The sequence below is a fragment of the Anthonomus grandis genome, chromosome 18, assembly GCF_022605725.1.
Source record: "Anthonomus grandis grandis chromosome 18, icAntGran1.3, whole genome shotgun sequence".
Lineage (NCBI taxonomy): Eukaryota > Metazoa > Arthropoda > Insecta > Coleoptera > Curculionidae > Anthonomus > Anthonomus grandis.
In genome coordinates this window covers 10826322-10848026 of record NC_065563.1, presented here as the reverse complement: position 1 = coordinate 10848026, position 21705 = coordinate 10826322, and the positions used below count along the sequence as shown (strand labels likewise).

Sequence of the window (21705 nt, the reverse complement as noted above, 5' to 3'; positions counted from 1 at the left end):
AACGATTTTGCTGCAATGTCCTGCTTTCCATCAATTTTCTCAACAAACTATTGACTTCTTAAGGGATAATTTAGAAACTCTTAGAGGCATTTAAATGCTAGCTACACACAAAGCTAGGACATTTCTAGCCGATCATTTTCATATATGAACCTTTGTTGTACCTTCAACAGTTTATGAGTTATAGTCGATTTTGTGATGAAAGGTCCTAGATCCACAAAAATATAGTGTTTTTAGTGTACAACTCAACAACCTCTCAAGATAAATTTACCATTTTCTCACCCCAAAATACATCATTGATAATGCACTAACTCATCACGTCTCTCCCGAAATACTCACAATGTAAAGTGCTCCTAATCAAAATCTTGCTCATCATACTCTTCAAACTGACGACCATAACGTGAAGCAAATTAAGCTGCTCGGTCATCCTTAGGGCCAAGCTCTCGTTACTAAATAACTGAACGCTCACGTGCACCACCCGATTGCTCAAAGTATCCGGATCGGCGCTGTTTTCCAGCATGATGCTTATTCGACTATAGTGGAGCACGAATGCACGCGTTAACGCCTCTTTATAGTCCGGATCAGGAAGCATGTTTAGGAGCAGACATACCACCTGGAAAAAACGCTTTATATAGTACGATCGGACCGAGGTGCGAGGTCTAATGGCCGCAGCAAAACCTTTTGTGGAAACTCAAATTTAACGGTCCAAAACACCAATTCTTCCAGGAAGGTGCGGTGCACCAGGTTTCTCTGTAATGAGGGGCAATCCTTCAGGTCCTCGCCGATCTCTTGCTCTGGATTCGGGAGGGATTCGAGGCCTCGCTCGTAGAACCGTTTGGATTCAGCCAGGTATTGCGCGTATTCCGAATCCATGTTGTCTGGCACCTCGTTTAGAAGTCTGTATTTCTGTGAAAAGATTAAAACAAATTGAAAAACACTTTTTCGACCGGAATAGTCTCAGTAGTTTTTAAATAAATGAAGTTTGCTATAAAGTTTCAATATTAATTAATACGATAGAAGAAGGAGATGGTTGTGTTGTTCTAAACATGAAAGATGCTTTTTTGTATTTATTCTTGAATACATGCAAAGCATGTTCGGTCCTAAATTATTTTATAATAATATAAGAAACATAAACAGATCTTGCAGTCTGATACGATTTTTAAAAATAGGAGATTGTTTTCAAAATGAAGAGAGAAGCCCAGCGTCAAGATTTTTTGTTCCACAAAGTGCGTTCTGCACAACTCTCTTTGAGGACACAATCGTAAGTTCCACAATCGTAAATGTAAATGTAAAAAATCAAAAGAAGGCAGTTAGATTTAACTTAAGAAGTCAGGCTACAGGGTCGAACTTGAATATTACTTATAGAATTTGTTTTAAGCAACATATTAGACCAATTTTGAGAGAATATTTCCAAATAAATGGATAGGAGAGCATGGAGCTGCGTGCGATGGCCTGCTAGAAGTCCAGATTTGAATCCTTTGGATTATTTTTTATGGGGTCATACCTAAAGGTCTAATTTACTAAGAGAAATTAGCTCGATTCCCGCGAGGATCATTCAACGTGCAATATTAAAATTAGGTCGAATTATTATTTTATTAATCCCTAACCTTGTTATCAAAATTTCAAAGACACATTCTGCATTCATTCTCACTTCCCTGTTATCCTGAAGATGGCCTAAGGGCCCTTTTCACTGCATCGCAACAATATAGCAATAATTGCTCCAAATACAAAAATCATCTTTCATTTCTAAATCAATACCATATTAGACCTGGTTTTATGGTTTCAAGTACGGCAGCTTCGATAAATATTTAATTTTTTAGCACCCGACAAGGATTTTCGTTTCGTTATATTTAATGAAAAGCAGCCATAGAACTCGTTTTACTACGTCACTTATTAAAAAAAAAAACGCACTATAAAGGGTCTATAAGTGTTTCAAGTGTAACCAGACGGTTATTATAGTAAATATGAACCGTGGCACCCAAACTTGCCATAGAAGCTATGAATTTATTGTATGACGTATAAATTAATGTTTTTTTTTTTTTTTGGATCAATTGACTTACGGTAGGATTAGTCAAGGCGGAGGTCATGACCCTCCTCATTAACCCTCCCATATTATTAAAGTCCAGTAACATGGTGATAAACGCGTCGGAGTCCTGGATTGCCAAATTAAAGCCCATGTGGGCGCTGTACTCCCTGAGATGCTGGATCAGTCGGAAAATGATGCGGGGCATCATCGCCTCTGCGACGCACATCAGGTCATTGGGGGCGTTTCCTTTGCCCGAGGTCTTATCCGGGCCGTGACGGTCACAAAACCTACAAAAAAATTAAATAATTATTGCTATACATATACAAATTCAGTATTTACATAAGTCATAACACAATAAAATGTTGAAAAGTACAAAAAAGAATAAAAAAGGTTAAAATTGGATCCAAAGAGAAAAAAAGAGGCATTTATTTCCAACAGGTTTGTTACCCAGTTACAGGAAAAAAATTATCGCAATATGTATAAAAATGAAAAATGCTTAAACAGACTATCTATATACACACTAGAAAGACATCACTTATTTACTTTATACCTTCTATAATGGACCTTACACCGTCAACAAAAATATCGAACCGTTTTCTAGAGTATAGAGCATTTATTTACATTTAATTATAGTCTATTGACATTGATACCATTTACAGAGATACTCTTGAGAAACTAGTAAAATTTTTTAACCTAAATGATGGTTTCCTGTTCCTAAACGACCTACGACCATTGATTAGTAATTACACAGTTAAATGTTAATTGGCCGGTGTCTAGTCTAAATTACGGCTCGTTTATACCGTTTAAAAGTTTCTCCTATACAGGAAGATTGAGAAAATAATCGTGAAGTTTACTACTCACCCGGTGGCTTTCATGACCGAGGTGTCGCCGCAATCGCACGCCCCACCAGCCTGCGACAGAAACATATTGAAATCGTGCCGGTGGTGGTTCCCCTTTTTGAAACAATCGGTGCACAGGGACATACAGGGGGAGATCCCGCAGGTGCGACATCGGTAGGCGACGAAATTCGGCGTCCACACCAGGCCGCACGTCGTCGCGTTATCGTAGGCATGAACTGAAATTGAACACACACAAAGAAACATCAATCAAATTTGTTGCACTATAGCATCTTCATATACAAGCAGATGTAGGTAGGCAGTTCACGCTATTGCGATAAATGGAAAGTGCTAGACTCTCAGCAGGGGACATATAAATAAATGGCGGGAAGAAAGTAAATTGCCGCCTTGAGACTACGCGGACTGTCAAGCATCTGATGTGCTATATAAACTGCTATTTCTTGTTTTCGTATTTTGCACAAAATTGTTGGCTTACAAAAATTATAGTATGCGAATAGAAAAAGTGATAAATGGAGAACTTTGCCTAATATGGAGACACAGAAGTCCCAATTTAACACTTTCTATTTGCGTACTATAGCTTCCGAAAGAACCACATTTCCCACTAACTTTTAAGAGCACGGTATAGCAGAGCAAAATTTAAGTTTGGCGCCATAATCAAATTTTAAATTTCCCGCTGCTATGGCGTCACAAGCTAATATTCGTTTCCGGTTAGTACTACTCCTCGTCATTCAGAGGGCGCAACATTTAATAAGCTTGTATAGGAAAGATCGGAATCGTATGTCGGCCATCTTACTTAGTAAAATTGACAGAAATGACGTTTTTGGTTTTGACTGATGGAACATTATTTTTCTTATTATTTCAGTTGGTTTTTCTACGTGTGCCATATTCGTGGGTTGGGTTTGTTTTCAGAATGTTATTTTACATTAATTAAAATGAAATAAATCATAAATAAATATTACAAAATATCTGGCGTCTCTCTTTCTTTTTAACAATCAAAAAATACATAAAAATTTTCCTGTAAATATCCATCTGGTAAGAATATGTACATTTTAAATGGTTCTAATAAACACATTAATTCCAACAAATAGTCCATCTTTTCTCAAAGAAACCGGCTTACATTAAATAGTAATGAAATAAACTCTAAGTCACAGGTCTCAAATTTATTAAATTAAAGTCAGAGGATTACACATGTTTCGCCCATACTAGGCATCATCAGATCCACTGGAAAAACAAACAGAAACTATAAGCTTTATAAAAACTTACCAGCTAAACCTAATTTACACTAAAATTACAAGCTAGTTCCTACCTTGTGTATTCACTAATAAAAAGAATAAAAAAGAAGCAGAGAACAACTCACTACATGATACAAGTCAAGGGTAGAAATTAAGTTAAAATTGGTAAAATCATAGGGAGACTAGTTACTGCATATATTGCGATTTTAAAATTTATAGGCTTCGTCTTCTTTAATTAATTAATTTTTGTCGGACAGAAAACAGCGACTGCCTAGAGGGAAAAAAATCAGAATTCTTGAGTGTCAAATCAGGAGTACCTCAGGGTAGTATACTTGGGCCACTTCTATATAGCATATACACCTTTAACATTGTAAATTCCTTAAAATATTGCAAATATCATCCCTATGCAGTTGTTTATTGATGATAAAGTTTGATAAACACATTGAGAAGCTCTGCATTAAACAGATTACCAAATTCAATGTATTTATTATAGGGAGAGTGAATGAAGCTGAAGGTTTTGCTCAATTCTTTTCGACCGTTTATAGTCAAAGTAATAATGGTTTGGCCAACAATGAGAATCAGCAGTCGAGCGGAAGTATATGTCTATATCCATCCCTAACCCTGGTTTTATCTATTGGATAATTTCCAAACTACTACCTAAACTTAGTTGGGATCCTGATGGTGTGCTCAATTATTTTCTGATAAAAACGGTATGCAGTGTTTCATATCCTCTTTTTATAATTTTTAAAAAAATCCTTGGATACTGGAGTATTTCCATCATTATGGAAACATAATTACGCACAGTACCTATTTTTAAGTCTGAAGACCGTGAAAATATTGAGAATTACAAAAGTGTCCGAAACTCCTGGATAGTCTTATTTATGACCAATTGTATTTTTATAGTAAGGAGCAATTGATCAGTGAGCAGCATGGCTTTAGGACCGGTATATGTCTACTCTGACAAACTTGTTGAGTATGTTGGAGAGGAGGGGTCAGGTTGATGCCGTATACTATATTTTGGTTTTTCGAATCTTATGATTGCTTGACTTAAGGACTTTTTGTCAGGCAGAACTCAGCAGACGAAAATCGGAAATGCCAGATCAAGTGGTGTGAGTGTAAGCTCTGGAGTTCCCCAAGAGAGACATTGTACTCCTTTACTATTAATTTATCATTTTCATAAATGATATAAATAAGTGCTTTAGGAACAGCTTCTTATTTTGATCAAGTTTTATTACAGAGTGACATAGATAGGCTCAATCAATGGTGTATTGCCAATGAACTGTGTCTGAACGTGAGTAAATGTAAGTTTATTAGTTTCTACAAGAAAAATAAAAAGTTTGAATCATTTTACAAAAATAGAGGGCGTTTCTCTTTAGTCATGTAATATTATTAAGGATCTTAGTGTATGGTTTGATGAGCACCTAAACTTTAACACACATATCACTAATCTGGTTCTTAACTCCTCAAAAGTTTTAGGCTTTGTTTTGCCTAATTGCAGGGAATTTTCTGTTGAGACCTGTAAAAGGATATATATGTCTCTTGTTGTGTCACACTCATAACTGGAATACGCATCAATGATATGGTGTACTGATCTATAAAATTTAAGTTAAAAATAGTGATGATAGTAAGTCTTATATTTTATTATGTTTTCTCCTATCTTTATTCCTCTTTAAGATGCTTCCTCTATTGGTATAAGTAAATAATTGGTATTGGTCGGTCTTTGATTCTCATCTCTACCATCAATACCATGCCAGTTATCAAAGATTTTGCAAACCATCCGAATCATAAAAACCTTTAATACTTATACACATATAGAATTGCTGCAGCAAGGAATCTATTTTATTTATAGGAATAGGAACTCACAGATTGCTTATGGCGAGGTTAGGCTGGCATTAATAGAATTATTTATGAGATATTGTCTTTTTCTATCTGTATCGAGATTTATATTTCTGATCTTGGGACTGGCTAGTTATGCAGTCTATTATAGGGCGGCACTCGAAGAGAATATAACCGGTGGGCTTTACTTTATATAATATGAAACATTCCTAGAAAATAGTATGAGGGAAGATTGTTTCCAATATGTATGTATTTAGGCTGTACAGGTACAGAGCAAATGAAACAGCTGAATCTAGTTTAAGGTCAAACTAATGTTTATTGTCATTCCGAGACACCAATTATTATAAACGGCACGTCACAATCTAGTTTCAATTATTATGCAATTAATGTGCCTTTATACGATAAACAAGAGCCGGCTCGTGTAAGACTTGTTACAAGAATCGACCCTGAAAATGATTTTTTTTCACGTTTAGGATCTCGATTTCCTCGTCGCTCGACGATGTCGTAATAAGAAGCATATTTGCATTACGCTCGTTATAATAATTAGGTCTTTTTTTTGTTAATTAAACGTTGCAATTCAGTAGCATCATTTATTAAACTATATGCCTAAACTTTGTACATGTGCTGTGCTTACAAAAGGACCGCATATCAAATAAAGCTTTATTCATCTAAAACACCAAGGTGTTGTTAACAAAGCTGTGATGGTAAAAAAAAAATACATATATATGTAACAAGAAAATAAAAAAATTAATAGCAACACAAATATACCAGTAAGAAATTAACATCTAAAATATGTCCATTATTATTGCTTAAACAGTACTTACATTACAAGTTCAAACAACAAGTTTAAAAATGCTCTGTGAAGTACTCCTCTAAGTTATAAAATGCCTTATGAAGTACGATTGTTTTTACTCGCTGTCGAAAACGTTTATATGTGTGAATCGTCCGTAATGACTGGGGAAGATGATACAATAAGGCCTACATGAATCCCTTAAATTAAGCACACACAGATATCGAACGCTTCTGTAAAATGAACACCGAAGTAAATAAAGAAAGAGATGAGTTGCCCCAGAAGCAAACCCCATAAGCCAGGTGAGAATCAATCAAGGCAAAGTAAGCTTTTCTAGCAATACTCTTAATATAACTACTAAGTAATATAAACTATTAAAACAATAACAAATAACAATCCATATTAGCCCAATATTTGAATAAAATTTACAATAAATAGAAATATATCAAATCATTTACTATTAATTAAGATCCAACATTAATCAATAGCAATTCACTAATCCAGGTTATGGAAATAGCAAAAAAAAATAGTAATAATAATAATACAAGAACCAAATTGGACTCTCTCCTGATGAATGCTTCTTACTCCCAATATGGTATAATTGTATTGAATGAGACCTGGTTAACCAACAACTTCTCTGACAACGAGTTGCATTTATATGATTACAGTATTTATAGAAAGGACAGATCTACTGAGACTAGTGTTTACTCAAGAGGTGGTGGCGTACTTATAGGTGTCCATAAAACTATCAGGAGTTCATTGCTTGAGTCTGACCCTCATATGGAACATCTGTTTGTCTTGGTTGGCTCAGGGGAGCAACAAGTTATTGTGGGCACTGGATATTTTCCTCCAGGGCAGCTCTAGAGTGTTGCATTTAGTGAATCTCTGGACAAGCTATGTGATGATCTTCCCCATTGTAGGCTATGCATTCTTGGTGATTTTAACTTGACTCATGCTGCCTGGTCTGTCGAAGGACTCAGTTCTGTTGGCACAACCTGCATCACCCAACGAAGTGGAAGCCATTGAAGCCATCTCAGTTATTTGCTCCTATCACAACTTATACCAGGTCAATACTATTAGAAATGTAACCAACTGTATGCTGGACCTGATCTTCAGTGAGGACCAGAATCTAGACATTTCCTTGGCTGAGGCAGCTATCGTAATACCTGACAGGTACCACCCACCCTTATCTTTTACTCTTGCAGTGACTCGGACTAGGAGTGGTGAGATTATTGGGAAGGATTTTTATAGAGACTTTAGCTCAGTGGATTTTAATTTGGTTTCAACCTTTCTTTCAAGCTTTAATTGGGACGTTCTATTCTTAAACAGATCTGTTAATGAAATGATTAATATTTTTTATGAAATAATTTATTTGTGCATTGATCTTTATGTTCCTTTGAAAAAATATTCAACTAAAAAATATCCGATTCGGTTTTCAACAGAACTTAAAACTATGATTGTTGAAAAGAAAAAATTGCATAAGCAATATATGAACACAAAATTTAACTCTGATTATGTTAAGTTTTATAATATTAGGGCTAGATGTAAATCCTTAAAAAGACAGTGTTATGATGATTATATTTATGCTACAGAGCTTTCCCTGAATAGCAGCTTGAGAAACTTTTGGAAGTTTGTGCGCTCCAGAAAGGGCAGCTCTGCAATTCCCAGTGTGATTTCTTACAATGGTACTACCTGCTCTTCAGGTGAGGGCATTGTGAACTTATTTGCAGAATATTTTTCAGAAATGTACACTGACAAACAGTGCATTATTCCTCAAGATTTGACTTCTAACCATTTTCAACTCTCTAGTCTTAAAATATCAATTTCAGATATCTACACCGAACTGTCCAGGCTGGATGTGACTAAGGGTCCTGGACCTGATGGTTTACCACCGGTTTTTCTAAGGCAGTGTAGTTTTTTATTGGCGAGACCTCTATTTATTATTTTCAACTTGTCTTTAACTTCCGGTATTTTTCCAGACTATTGGAAGACCAGTTTTATCACACCTATCCCTAAAGCTGGAGACAGCTCGCAGGTTCAGAATTATAGACCAATCAGTATTCTTAGTACAATTCCTAAATTGTTTGAGAAGTTTGTCTGTGTTGTCCTTACATCTTTTCTTCAGGGCCAATTATTAGATGAACAATTTGGTTTTTTTGCAGGACGTTCTACGGAACTGAATATTCTATCCTTTACTGATTTTCTGTCTGAGTCCTTGGAGAGGGGGTATCAAGTGCACTCTTTGTATACCGACTTCTCCAAGGCTTTCGACAGAGTTAACCACAGGCTTTTGATCTTTAAGTTAAAAAGATCAGGGATTGGGGGTCCACTGCTGAACTGGTGGGTCGAACGCAGCTCGTTAGAGTTCTGGGCTTTGAGTCTCGGGAGATTTTGGTGCTGTCTGGTATCCCACAAGGATCCCACTTAGGGCCTTTGTTATTTAACCTCTACATTAATTATATATCAACATGCTCTCAGTACAGCTTCTTTTTTCTTTTTGCAGATGATTTAAAATTCTTCCTTAGAGTCTCATCTCTGGAGGACTGTTTCAGACTCCAATCGGATTTGGATGGGCTTGTTGATTAGTGTACAACAAATGGTATGGATCTAAATGCTGGAAAGTGTTACTCAATGTCCTTTAAAAGAAATAGAGACCCCGTAAACCACTCCTATTTTGTTGGTAACACCATATTGAAATCTGTCTCTCATATTAAGGATTTAGGTGTGACACTGGATAGCCCTTTAAGTTATATTCCGCACATTTCGGGGGCAGTTACCAAGTCTCTGCAGATGCTTGGATTTATCAAGAGGTGCTCAGGGGACTTTTGTCCTGCACTTCTTAATAAAATAGCTCTTTATGTTCCACCTAGGTCAACAAGGCAAGTTACTTCTTTTTACAGCCAAACACACCGCACAAATTATAGTCACAATTCTTTTCTGGCAAGGACTGTTAGGCTGGCTAATCAGTATTCTGATGTAATTGATTGCTTTGAGGGGCGCACAGGGTTCATTAAGAAATTAAATTTTATTCATTGATAATGCTGTCTTGAACTAGAACTATAAGGTGTTGTGAATTGTGATGGTAATTGTTCCTTTGTGTTAACTATAAGTATTGTCTTTTTTTTTTTTTTTTCTCTGAACTGATTGTTCCAAGTTATAGGTAATCTTTATATTCTAAGCTTTAATTGTATGTAAGGTTAGGTTAGTTTAATCATCCAATTATTATTCTTATATTTTTTTTGTAATATTGAGCCAAAGCCCGTTGATATATTAAATAAATAATTAAATATTATCCGATGACACTAATAGATCTTCGAACACTGAAATTAGATTAAACTTTTAATTGCTTTAAATTTACCTATACAAGACCACCAAATCAGCGTAAACTCTTCTTTGCCTCAGCGTTGATAAGTCGAACAACCTCCGAGCATTATATATATCCTTTTACAGGTCTCAACAGAAAATTCCCTGCAATTACGCAAAACAAAGCCTTGATGTAAGTTGATCACTAAAATATTCCTCCACATTACAATATGCATTGCCAACAAGTGTCTTACATTTACATTGACATTTTTTAAGTCTTCCAGTGTCGCAAGGGATAAGGCATCTTCTTTGCACACTCAAATGCTTATCCTTTCCAAAAACCAAACATACACTGTTACAACAAGTTATACCGACACAGGCTTGTATGAATGCCTCAATCCAACATTACCATATCCATCGACAACATAAAATTAGTTTATATGAAAAGAAAATAGCAGAGTTAGTTGAAGAAAAAGAAGGTTGATGTTATGGAAGCAGTTTTAGCTGACAAACACTATGATGATCTATGTTTGTCTGAACACTGACTAAGCAATGACGAAGCAGAACACTTGAAAATTGATGAATTTAAATTAGCAAATATATTTTCCAGGTCCAACACTAGTGTGGAGGTGGTAAAAATGTAGAATATGTTGATAGTTTTAATATTGAATGTTGTGCTGATTTTGAGATTCAAAAGGCCATTTTGACTTCCTATAATATAATTCTCTGAAAAAAATATAATTTTAGTAGGGGACTTTAATGCAGGTACATTTTAACACCAAACGTGATTACTCATTGCAACTGTGTGATCTTTTGGCTTTAAACAGACCATAACCAAGGCTACCAGAGGCACTGACTGCATGCCTCGACAATATTTTTTTGTATCCTCCACAATAGATCTGAGTATATCCGACCATTTGGGACAGAAAGTTCAGATTACTGCTGATACTAGCAGATGCCTCACTCGGGAAGAAAGGCTGTAGTCCTATCATGCAGGCAGGAATGTTTAAATTTCATGAAGGGGTTGCCAGCAGTAACTGGGAATTTACTGTAACATTATTCAAAAATTTGTTAATTTTATGGATATTTTACAGACTGCATATCTCCAGTCTTTTCTGGAAAAATCTTTTATGGTTAGGTCAGGAAAATAAAATAAGTTGGTTTAATGATGACTTTGGTTTCTCGATGAGTGGAGTAGGTGGTGGGGCCATGCAGAAGCTCGACAAATGTATAAAAATTATAAAACAATTTATAAAAAGCAATACATGATGCTAAAATAAAAGCAAACAACAACTCTCAATCCATCAAAAACTATTTGGCAATTTATTAATTCAAAAACAAGAAGATTACAAAAGTAATTTAACCTGCACTGTAACACCTGGCGTGTTTATAGACTTTTTTTTGCAACATTGGCTATAAAACCATTAATTCGTTACCTGCTTCTAATATTGACCCAATCGAGCTTCTGAATGGCTTAGCAGTGGTGCCGGGTGGTCCACCCTTTGAGCTTGAGGGACTTTCTGTTGTAGAGGTTCAAGATATAATCGCCAAATTAAAAACCAGACTCAATTCATCTTTAACAGCTTTAATAAATCAAAGTCTAAGAGAAAATACTTTCCCAGATATATTAAAAATTGTCCAAGTTGTTCTCATCTTTAAAAAGGGAGATTCCAATTTACCGAGTAACTACAGGCCTATCTCTCTATTGCCCACTATCTCCGAAATATTAGAGAGATGTATATATAATGGGATAATTCATTAGTTTGAAAGTAAAAAACTATTTGATAACTGTCATTATACATTAATTATACAATGGCAATTCTGGTCCTTGTATCCCACATTTTAGACACTTTCAACAATATGGAGTATGCAGGTGCTATTTTTTTAGACTTGAGCAAAGCATTTGATTGTGTCCCTCACTACATAGTACTTCAAAAAGTACAACCTTTCTGATAGTAGGGTGTTATTTCTGCAATCATACCTTGAGAATAGAAATCATTTATATATAAAAGGAACAACAGTGGTCCCAAGACTGACCCCTGCGGAACACCACAATTAATAGTCAGTAATGTTGTCTGAATCACAACCTGCATAGAAAACACTCGTAACTAATTGTATGATCTAAACTAATTCAATAACACATTTTTAGAAATGTGAAAAACCATATATTTTAAGCTTCCGAAGTAGTATTTTATGATCAAACACATATTCTGTAAGTGAGAACCGATTCAATTAGTGACTTAAAAATACACATTATGCTACTCGTTGACATGCTTTGCCTTAAAATATAAAATTTATGCATAGCTTATGATGCCTCGGATACTCCAGGAAATATTGGATAAGTTTCCTGCTATTAAAAGTAGAGATATGAATCGAAGAATGTTAGGTCAACTAAAACTTAAAGTATCTTTTTGATTAGAAGAAATCTTCCTGAGAAATTAACTGCTTTTGGGGCAAATTAAAATTTGAGACTTTTGCCATTTTTCCCCATTTCATTTTACAAACTTCTTAATAACTCTCTTGCTATTAAACTTGAAAACCTGAATCAAAAAGCATTGTGTAAATCAGGAACGATTTCTATAAGAATAAAGTGTTCTGCAAACCCAACGGTTTTTGAGAAAACTAAGTCTTTCCGGCCTTCAATGGACGATGATGATGATGAACAGAGCCATTGACAAACCCACCTTTATAAATAATAAATACATACAATAAAAGCGAGTGAAAGAAGTGAACCCGTCATGGCCCGGTACCATCGTGGTATATATCGCGATGGTCGTCAATTTATTCCAGCTGGTAGCCGTGCAGGTTATGTAATTAAATATAATTCAAACCGGTTGCCCCGGGGGGGTAATTAAGACTATTCCCGGCCAAATGAACGTAATTATTTCGGGCATACTCGATGCGGTTTAAGTGCGCCAGTTAACTCTTTAGTGTACGTTTTTTTTTCCCTTCTGGTTGTATCAAATTCAAAATGAATGCTACTTAAGATAGTTTTCTTTTCGTTAGAATTAGTTTGTTAGAGAAATCAACCACTTTTGAAAAAAATGAAAATATGGGATTTTTTTATCAATTTCCCATTTCAGGCAGTTTTCTAAATCTTTGATAACTTTCTTGCTATTGCAGATAGAGGATTGATTCAAAAACTGGGATGTGCACCAAGACACAAAGGACATTTTTTATTTGAACATTTTTTTTTGAGAAATTAATGGTTTTTGAGAAAAATGGAAAATTGTGATTTTTGACATTTCTATCTCAGATAGTTTTCATTGCTCATAACTTTTTTGCTATTGAAAATAGAGAAGACATGAAACAAAAACTGTAATGTAAACCAACGTATACATAGTATTTTTTTCATTAGAATTAATTTTTTTGAGAAATCAACTGGTTATGAGAAAAATTAAAATATGAGTTTTTTTTACCAATTTCCCATTTTACGCAATTTTCTAAATTTTTGATAACTTTCTTGCTATTGCAGATAGAGGCGTGATTCAAAAACTGGGATGTGCACCAAGACACAAAGGACATTTTTTATTTGAACATTTTTTTTTGTGAAATCAACGGTTTTTGAGAAAAATGGAAAATTGTGATTTTTGACATTTCTATCTCAGATAGTTTTCATTGCTCATAACTTTCTTGCTATTGAAAATAGAGAAGACATGAAACAAAAAATGTAATGTAAACCAACGTATACATAGTATTTTTTCATTAGAATTAATTTTTTTGTGAAATCAACTGCTTTTGAGAAGAATGCAAATATGAGTTTTTTTACCAATTTCCCATTTCACTCACTTTTCTAAATCTTTCATAACTTTCTTGCTACTGCAGATAGAGGCGTGATTCAAAAACTGGTATGTGCACCAAGACACAAAGAACCTTTTTTATTAGAATATTTTTTTTCAAAAATCGACAGTTTATGAGAAAAATAGAAACTTGTAATTTTTGACATTTTTATCACGGGTAGTTTTAATTGTTCATAACTTTCTTGCTATTGAAAATAGAAGAGACAAAATAGATAAAACAAAAACTGTGATGTAAACTAGTGATGTAATATTCTCAAGCACATAATTTATAAGAATGTTCCCTGAGCACGAACGAGCATGAACGAGAATAAACAAGCATAAACGAAAAAAACCTGAGAATTTATGTCTGGGATGTAGTAAAGTATTCAAAAACTTATTTTTCATCATTTTTTCTCAAAATGCTCAAAATTCTCAAAATGCCTAGAAAAATGTTCAATATTCTCCTAATGCTTTGTAAAATACCGACATTGAATTATTGTTCTAACTTTATCAAAACCTTAACATCATAATATTCATAAATCCAGATAGAATAAGAATATTCATCATAAATAACCAAATATTATATCTAAAGGGGTTTTTAAAGAATATAAAAGAATTTATGTTACCGATCGGGTTTGATATTATATTCTTCAAAACTGAGCATAGTTTGTGTGCTATGCTATGTGAATACAAATACAAAGTAGGTAAAGTAACATGAAAATAACATGACAAACGTTTTATGATGTAAGAAGTAAAAAGTAACTCGAAAAAAAGCTTTATATAAAAAAATAAACTGCAATCTGCAATAAACCAAAAATACAGTTTTAACCTAACTCAGGTACTCTAATTGTGGATCAATATCAAGATCAAGAGTAGTCAAGCCCATCGAAACTTTTTGGCTCAATGCTACTATTGGAATCGAAATCGTGAACACTGTAGGCCCCGCTCTCTTCGTCATGGGACTCATCAGTCTCTGAATTCTCAGATTCTAATGTTAATAATAAATCATGGACCTGATCACCCAGAGGAGGAGCTGTCTGTGTAGACGTGGAAGGATCCAAGGATTGAGGTTGATTTACCTCCATTGACGTTGATTCACCTTGTCTTCGGGACTCTTTGGCCATCAGATTAAGGTTACAGGCAATATGGGTTAGCATTCCCGCTCTCTTCACCGTCAAACGATTTCGACCTTTAGTATGGACTAACGAATACCTACTAAATGTTCGCCGTAAAATAAAGCGCGCCGAATACGGAATCGTGCTGAAAATTCTCTGGCACGAGAGAACGATCTATCTTGCGCGCACGAACGATTTATCGGGCGCGAATATTCGCCATAGCACGAAGGGAACGTTCCTTCATTTACATCACTAATGTAAACCAACGTATACATAGTATTTTTTTCATTAGAAATAATTTTTTTGTGACATCAACTGCTTTTGAGAAAAATGCAAATATGTTTTTTTACCAATTTCCTATTTCGGGCAATTTTCTAAATCTCTGATAACTTTCTTGCTATTGCAGATAGAGGCGTGATTCAAAAACTGGGATGTGCACCAGGATACAAAAGACATTTTTTATTAGAAATTTTTTTTTGAGAAATCATTGGTTTTTGAGAAAAACGGAAAATTGTAATTTTTGACATTTTTATCTGAGATAGTTTTCATTGCTCATAAATTTCTTGCTATTCACGATACAAGAGACATGAAACCAAAACTCTAATGTAAACCAACGTATACATAGTATTTTTTCATTAGAATTAATTTTTTGGTGAAATCAACTGGTTTTGAGAAAAATGAAAATATGAGTTTTTTTACCAATTTCCCATTACACGCAATTTTCTAAATCTTTGATAACTTTCTTGCTATTGCAGATAGAGGCGTGATTCAAAAACTGGGATGTGCACCAAGACACCAAGAACCTTTTTTATTAAAATATTTTTTTTCGAAAAATCGACAGTTTTTGAGAAAAATGCAAACTTGTAATTTTTGACATTTTTATCTCGGGTAGTTGTAATTGTTCATAACTTTCTTGCTTTTGAAGACAGAGGCATGAAACAAAAACTATTATATAAACCAACATACATAGCATCTTTTTATTTATGAATGTTTTTGAAAAACCAATATCTTGTTTCTCAAAAAAAAATAATTTTTACCATAGCAGTTATAATTAAATTAACACATTAGTTGGACTAAAATGTCCATTGTAACAAAATTTTATAAGCCAGCACAATTAGGCATTTTATAAATGATGCAGACCTCTCATGAGATAAGATATAAAAAGAAAGCATCTTATCCTTATCAGAAAAATATAAATAAAATCCTTATGAGTGGGTCAAGGCAATATACAAAAAGGTTAAATTTATCATTTCTTTTCCAATACAGGGATGACACAAGACAAATAAATACTCAATCCACAATCAAATTTATTCAATAAACACCCACTCACTATTCAGGCAACCAGGTGTGTTAAATGAAATGGAAGTGGTCATTAGGCACATCAATGTCACACCACATAATACAACTTGATATACAACTGAAATTAGTCACCATATGATGGCGTCCTACTTAAAATGCCTACACGGTGATAAAGAGCTTTTAAATATCCAAGATTTTATCTTAAGGAATCACCTGCAAATCTTTTACCTGACCGTGAAATTTCAACCTTCCTCTATTGAAAAAAAACCCTCATTAGACCTGAAAGAAAGTGAAACCTTTTTGCACCTCACATATTTAATACCTGCCTGAGGTAGAAAATAAACAGAAAACAAGGATGGGAAGAGTACCCGGGTTGTTAAGGTACCTTTTGCTTTCATCAGTCAGCGTACCTGGGCCACGATGGTACGTTGACCTTGCCGAAAAAAACACGCACCCGCCGCACCACAACTAAACAAACTTGACTTCTTCTGATGGGAGCCCGGTCGTCGGACATTCTTAATTTAATGCCCATTGTGAAGGATTTTTTTTTCCTTGTATCATGTAATTTGAGGATCCTGAGGATGGTTTTTGTTGCAAGGAAGGCACAGCTGTAGTTATCCGAATGAATTTTTATGAGGAACCACCTGAACCCATAGTGGTCCATCAGGTTTATTATTGCTTTAAGATTCTCTAAAGTGGATCTTAAATTAACTAGTGACATCATCTGTTCTCCCGGGGGGGTAAACACCACTCTATATAAAATGAAACATTTATTAATACAAAATGTAAGTCTAATGGCTAAAAATATCTATAAAAAAGTAGAAAATTAAATTATTGCTTATTAAAATCTAAATGCCTAAAGAAAACAACCTTCATACAGAATCTTGCAATAAAGGAAGGTAATCTAAAAAAACATTTTTATTTTTTAGATTTTAGGCTAAAAATGTATATTTGGAAACAGTGACACCTAAGTGTTTGTGAACTCTCCTAAAGTGAAGTTTCTTGGAATTTACCTTGACCTAGATTCAGACTCTAGAGACGAGCGAACAGCAATAAGTACTCCACCACTTCTGGTTTTACCATAGTCCGTTCAAGACACCTGTCCCAACTATAAATAGTAAAGCTATGCAGACCCAGTTCACTGTCCAAGAAGTTGCTGTTCAATGAAGTTTCACTCAACATCATCACACCATATACTGAAGTTGAAGCATTTTTGCAAACTTCAACCAACTTTCTTCTTGAGCCATTTACATTCTGATAATAAACTGTCACCTCATTAAGAGCTATCAATTGCCTTGTATGTGTACATTTGGTCTTTGAAAATTTACATTTGAATTTCTGGGTTTATATTCAAATGGACGAAATACAATTCCATCTGGCCAAAAAGATTCAGATCAGAAATTATGTCATAATATTTGTCACTTACACCAACAATGATTTTATGCCATTACGAGAAGATTGTCTTTTTTGTCCTCTATATCTTCGCCTGATTTTTGACAAAGTCAATAATGGTACCCTCACAGACTTCTTGGAAGCCATCAGATGTGGCAATTGTACCGGACACCCTTCCAACATATAACCATTTCTTATGAGTCACTGGTACTCCAGCTAAATGTAGGTTTTTCCATGTGCCTCTTGAAACAGCTGGCTTGGAGGCAGTTTTATTGTTAGGCTCCAAAGCTGATGTTCCAGGGCTAGATTGTGATAACTCAGGACTGATTTTAGAAGACCCCGAACTGGTTAGAGAAGATCCTAGGTTGGTTTGTGTAATAGCAAGACTGACTGCTGTCTCCAAAGCCTTTTTTGACACTAATCGCTCTTTATCCTGAGTTCTAGAGTTGTTATTATAGGGACTCTTTGGTTTATTGTTGTGAGCTGGGGCTGGTGATTTTAAACCATTTGGTTGGAATCTTGACTTGATTGAGAACTTAGTTCAAATCACTCACTGGTGCTGTTTAAAGGAGCAGAGTTACCAAGCTTGAAAGTATTGCTGTCAATTTTGTTCATCATAACATTGACTAGCTCTTTGTTTGTATCATAAATATTTTTTGTAACTGATTCAAGCTTGGTGTTAATTTTGGACTCCATAACATCAAAAAGACCTTGGATCATTTATTTAAGTCTTATGCTTATATATATCAATGTCTAGTGTATACTGTCCTAGTTTGCATGATATAAGTACACAATTATAATACCAGACATAATAGAGATATTGTACTTAATTTTCATAGACTTGCAAGGACCAGGGGTGGCCCTGATTAGTATTGTGTTAAATTCTTTAATGCCATTCAGCTGCATAATAGAAATTTAGAGCCTCAAATATTTTCATCAAAAATGAAACAATATTTTTTTGAATACTGGTGCTTTTTACTTTATTCACGAATACCTAGAAAGTAGTTTTAATGTTGTATGATGGATATTTTTAATGTTATGTGAAATTTTTGTGATTTGTTTTCAAATTAGGTATGTATGTTCTTTGTTTTCATCTTATACATGTATCTAGTAAGCTACTTTGTAATTGAGAATTTCAACAATGTCTGTTTGTGTAAATGATGTGCTTCTGATCTGTTATTTTATATATGACATAGAGTATAAGCCAACATTTTTATTCAAATTTTAATTTTGTTCTTATTAGGTTGTTAGATTGAAAATCTTCATATTATTAGTTATATTCACACTGACTTGTACAAACAAAGCTTGTGTACTGTATACAACAAACATTTCTATTTTCCATTCCATTTTTCGATCGCTTTAACATGTCTCCTCTTCATTTTAAAAAATATTGTCAAATAATATTTAGTTAATGTAATTTATTAAGCAAATAAAATTTATAGGTTTTCTCTGCCATAAAAAAGTACTTTTTGTGACATTTTCCATCACATTAATGAAAAAATGATTGAAGATCCTGTTGTAGAAAGCATCAGCGCATCATTGAAAGACTCAGTAGTTCTGAAAAGTTTGTCTACAAACATCACATTAATATAGAATTAATTTTTTTGTGAAATCAACAAAATGCAAATATGATTTTTTTTACCAATTTCCCATTTCCCGCAGTTTTCTAAATCTTTGATAACTTTCTTGCTATTTTAGATAGAGGCATGATTCAAAGACTGGTATATACACCAGGGCACAAAGTACCTTTTTTATTACAACATTTTATTTGTGAAATCAACGGTTTTTAAGAAAAATGGAAATTTGTGATTTATGACATTTTTATCTCAGATAGCTTTCATTGTCCATAACTTTCTTGCTATTCAAGATAGAAGAGACATGAATTAAATACTGTAATGAAAATCAAAATACATAACATCCTTTTCATTAGAATTAATTTGTTTGAGATATCAACTGTTTTTGAGAAAAATGCAAATATGAGTTTTTTTTACTGATTTCCCATTTCCCGCAGTTTTCTAAATCTTTGATAAATTTCTTGCTATTTTAGATAGAGACATGATTCAAAGACTGGTGTGTACACCAGGGAACAAAGTACCTTTTTTTATTAGAGCATTTTTTTTGTGAAATCAACTGTTTTTTGAGAAAAATGGAAATTTGTGATTTATGACATTTTTATCTCAGATAGCTTTTATTGCTCATAATCTTCTTGCTATTCAAGAAGATGTTAAACCTTATGAAATATTTGTTACAATAGCTATATCTCAAACTTAGATCAGCTGCTCTGTACTGACCCGACGGTTTTGGTATAACTAAAATAGTAAAAGAGGATTAAACAGATTACCAAATTCAATGCATTATAGGGAGAGTGAATTGATATTTATAGTACCAGCAGTCGAGCAGGAGTAAGTCTATATCCATCCCTAACCCTGTTTTATCTATTGGATTAATTTTCAACAAAATTTCCAAACTACCACCTAAACTTAGTTTGGGTCCTGATGGTGTGCCCAAACATCACAACCCCTGAAGAAGATTTTTATGGATTTAATAATTTATCTATGTATCTATACCCACAAATCACATATTAATTTATTATTGTGACCTACATGACTATAGACACCTTACATCCTGGCCGAGTAGTCAACTTAACCACATGCATACAAAAATAGGCTTAATTCCATTTATTTGCAACGAGTGACACTAAAGCATATAATAAATGATTATTTATTCATAGCACACTCCATTATGCAATTAAATGCAAATGCCTTATATGAAAAGTCTTGAATATCAAGGTCTATCTGTATAATAATTGGGGCTTTTTGGAATATTTTCAAAAAATAAACCAAATTGCCTGGTAAAATGCAAATGTCACTGGCTGCCAATTAATACATATCGAGAACACTGTACATATTGTAAAGTTATAGTGCCGCAGAATGATAATAATTCTTCAAGGGTTTTATGGTTTCCTATGGGAATAACACTGTGGCTCTTTATATCAAAAAGCTGCTAATTATTTTAAATGACACTAAAAGATCAGCATAAGTTACCCGATAGACAATTACTTATGCATAAAACACCACATTATGCAATTAAATATAAATACCTGTTAAAAAAAAATTCTGTATACCAAGGTCAATGCATATTACTGAGGCTTTTTGAAAAAAAAAAATAGCTAATGAAACTTTCAAAATAAACCTGAACAAGTAGTAAAAAACAACAGATGTGTCTTGTTTATAATTTTGGATGTGACTCAGTTGGGAAGGCCATTGACAAGGTTACACCAGGACAACCTCAAGGGTCAATTTTATTATTAAGAAAATGAAACTAACCTGTGCTGGCAAACTCGTCGGGCGTCCGCCCTCCTGCCATAAGCCACTTGCACCAATCTATAGTTTCCCAATTATCAATCGGTTTGATGGGGTTGAGCAAGTTATCCAAGACCTCCTTGAGGTGCTTCGGGTTCCGTTCCGCGGCACAGTCCGCGTGTACGTAGGCCGCCGTTGCCCTCTTGCCCTTGGACATCAGCACTTTGGCCTCGAAATTCGACGTTGAGGCCATTCTGTTGCTGTCTGTCTTTTTTTTCTGTTAAAATGTCATGTCATCGGAAACCACTCAAAAAAAAAATGACACAAAAAAAGAGGAAACACTTTCGGAGGAGATTATGGCTGGCTGGTTTGCTTCGTTAGGCGAACGTTTTATCGCACCAAATACCGCATCCGAACCGTCAAAATTGTCCGCGTTTTATGGTTAAATATTTTCGCGTTTTTCGGCCGAGCGATTGTATAAACACGAACGCGAATCCTCAACCAGGAAATTGATCTAAAATTGGAACGTAAACTTGTATCGCTCGTTTCAGTCAGTTGACCGCGATTGCCCGTCTCTCTTTTCTCGAAACCATCCTTACCGTCGCACCGTTGCCGTCGATTACCACTTGTACGTAAAACTCGGAGTTTTTTCTTTCCTCATACTAAAAATTTAGTTTTCTTAATTAAAAAGAAACTGCACTAAACAGGCAAAATCCTGCTTGCTCCTCCCGAACCTCACATAAAATGTCAAAAGTGATGTTTACATAACCTCAATCT

At 34.5% G+C, this 21705-nt stretch overlaps 1 protein-coding gene across 1 annotated transcript in view; it reads right to left on the bottom strand.

Moving 5' to 3' along the window:
* LOC126746821 (E3 ubiquitin-protein ligase Ubr3-like) overlaps positions 1 to 21680 on the bottom strand; it is a 34887-nt gene extending 13207 nt beyond the window's left edge. Inside the window, exons 1-5 of the mRNA XM_050455221.1 lie at positions 20953 to 21680; positions 2885 to 3098; positions 2058 to 2310; positions 676 to 903; positions 337 to 610 (exon numbers count right to left, since the gene is read on the bottom strand). Coding sequence (XP_050311178.1) covers positions 337 to 610; positions 676 to 903; positions 2058 to 2310; positions 2885 to 3098; positions 20953 to 21181 — 1198 coding nt within the window. The 5' untranslated portion in view covers positions 21182 to 21680. The remainder of the gene's footprint in view (positions 1 to 336; positions 611 to 675; positions 904 to 2057; positions 2311 to 2884; positions 3099 to 20952) is intronic.
* Positions 21681 to 21705: the final 25 nt, after the last annotated feature.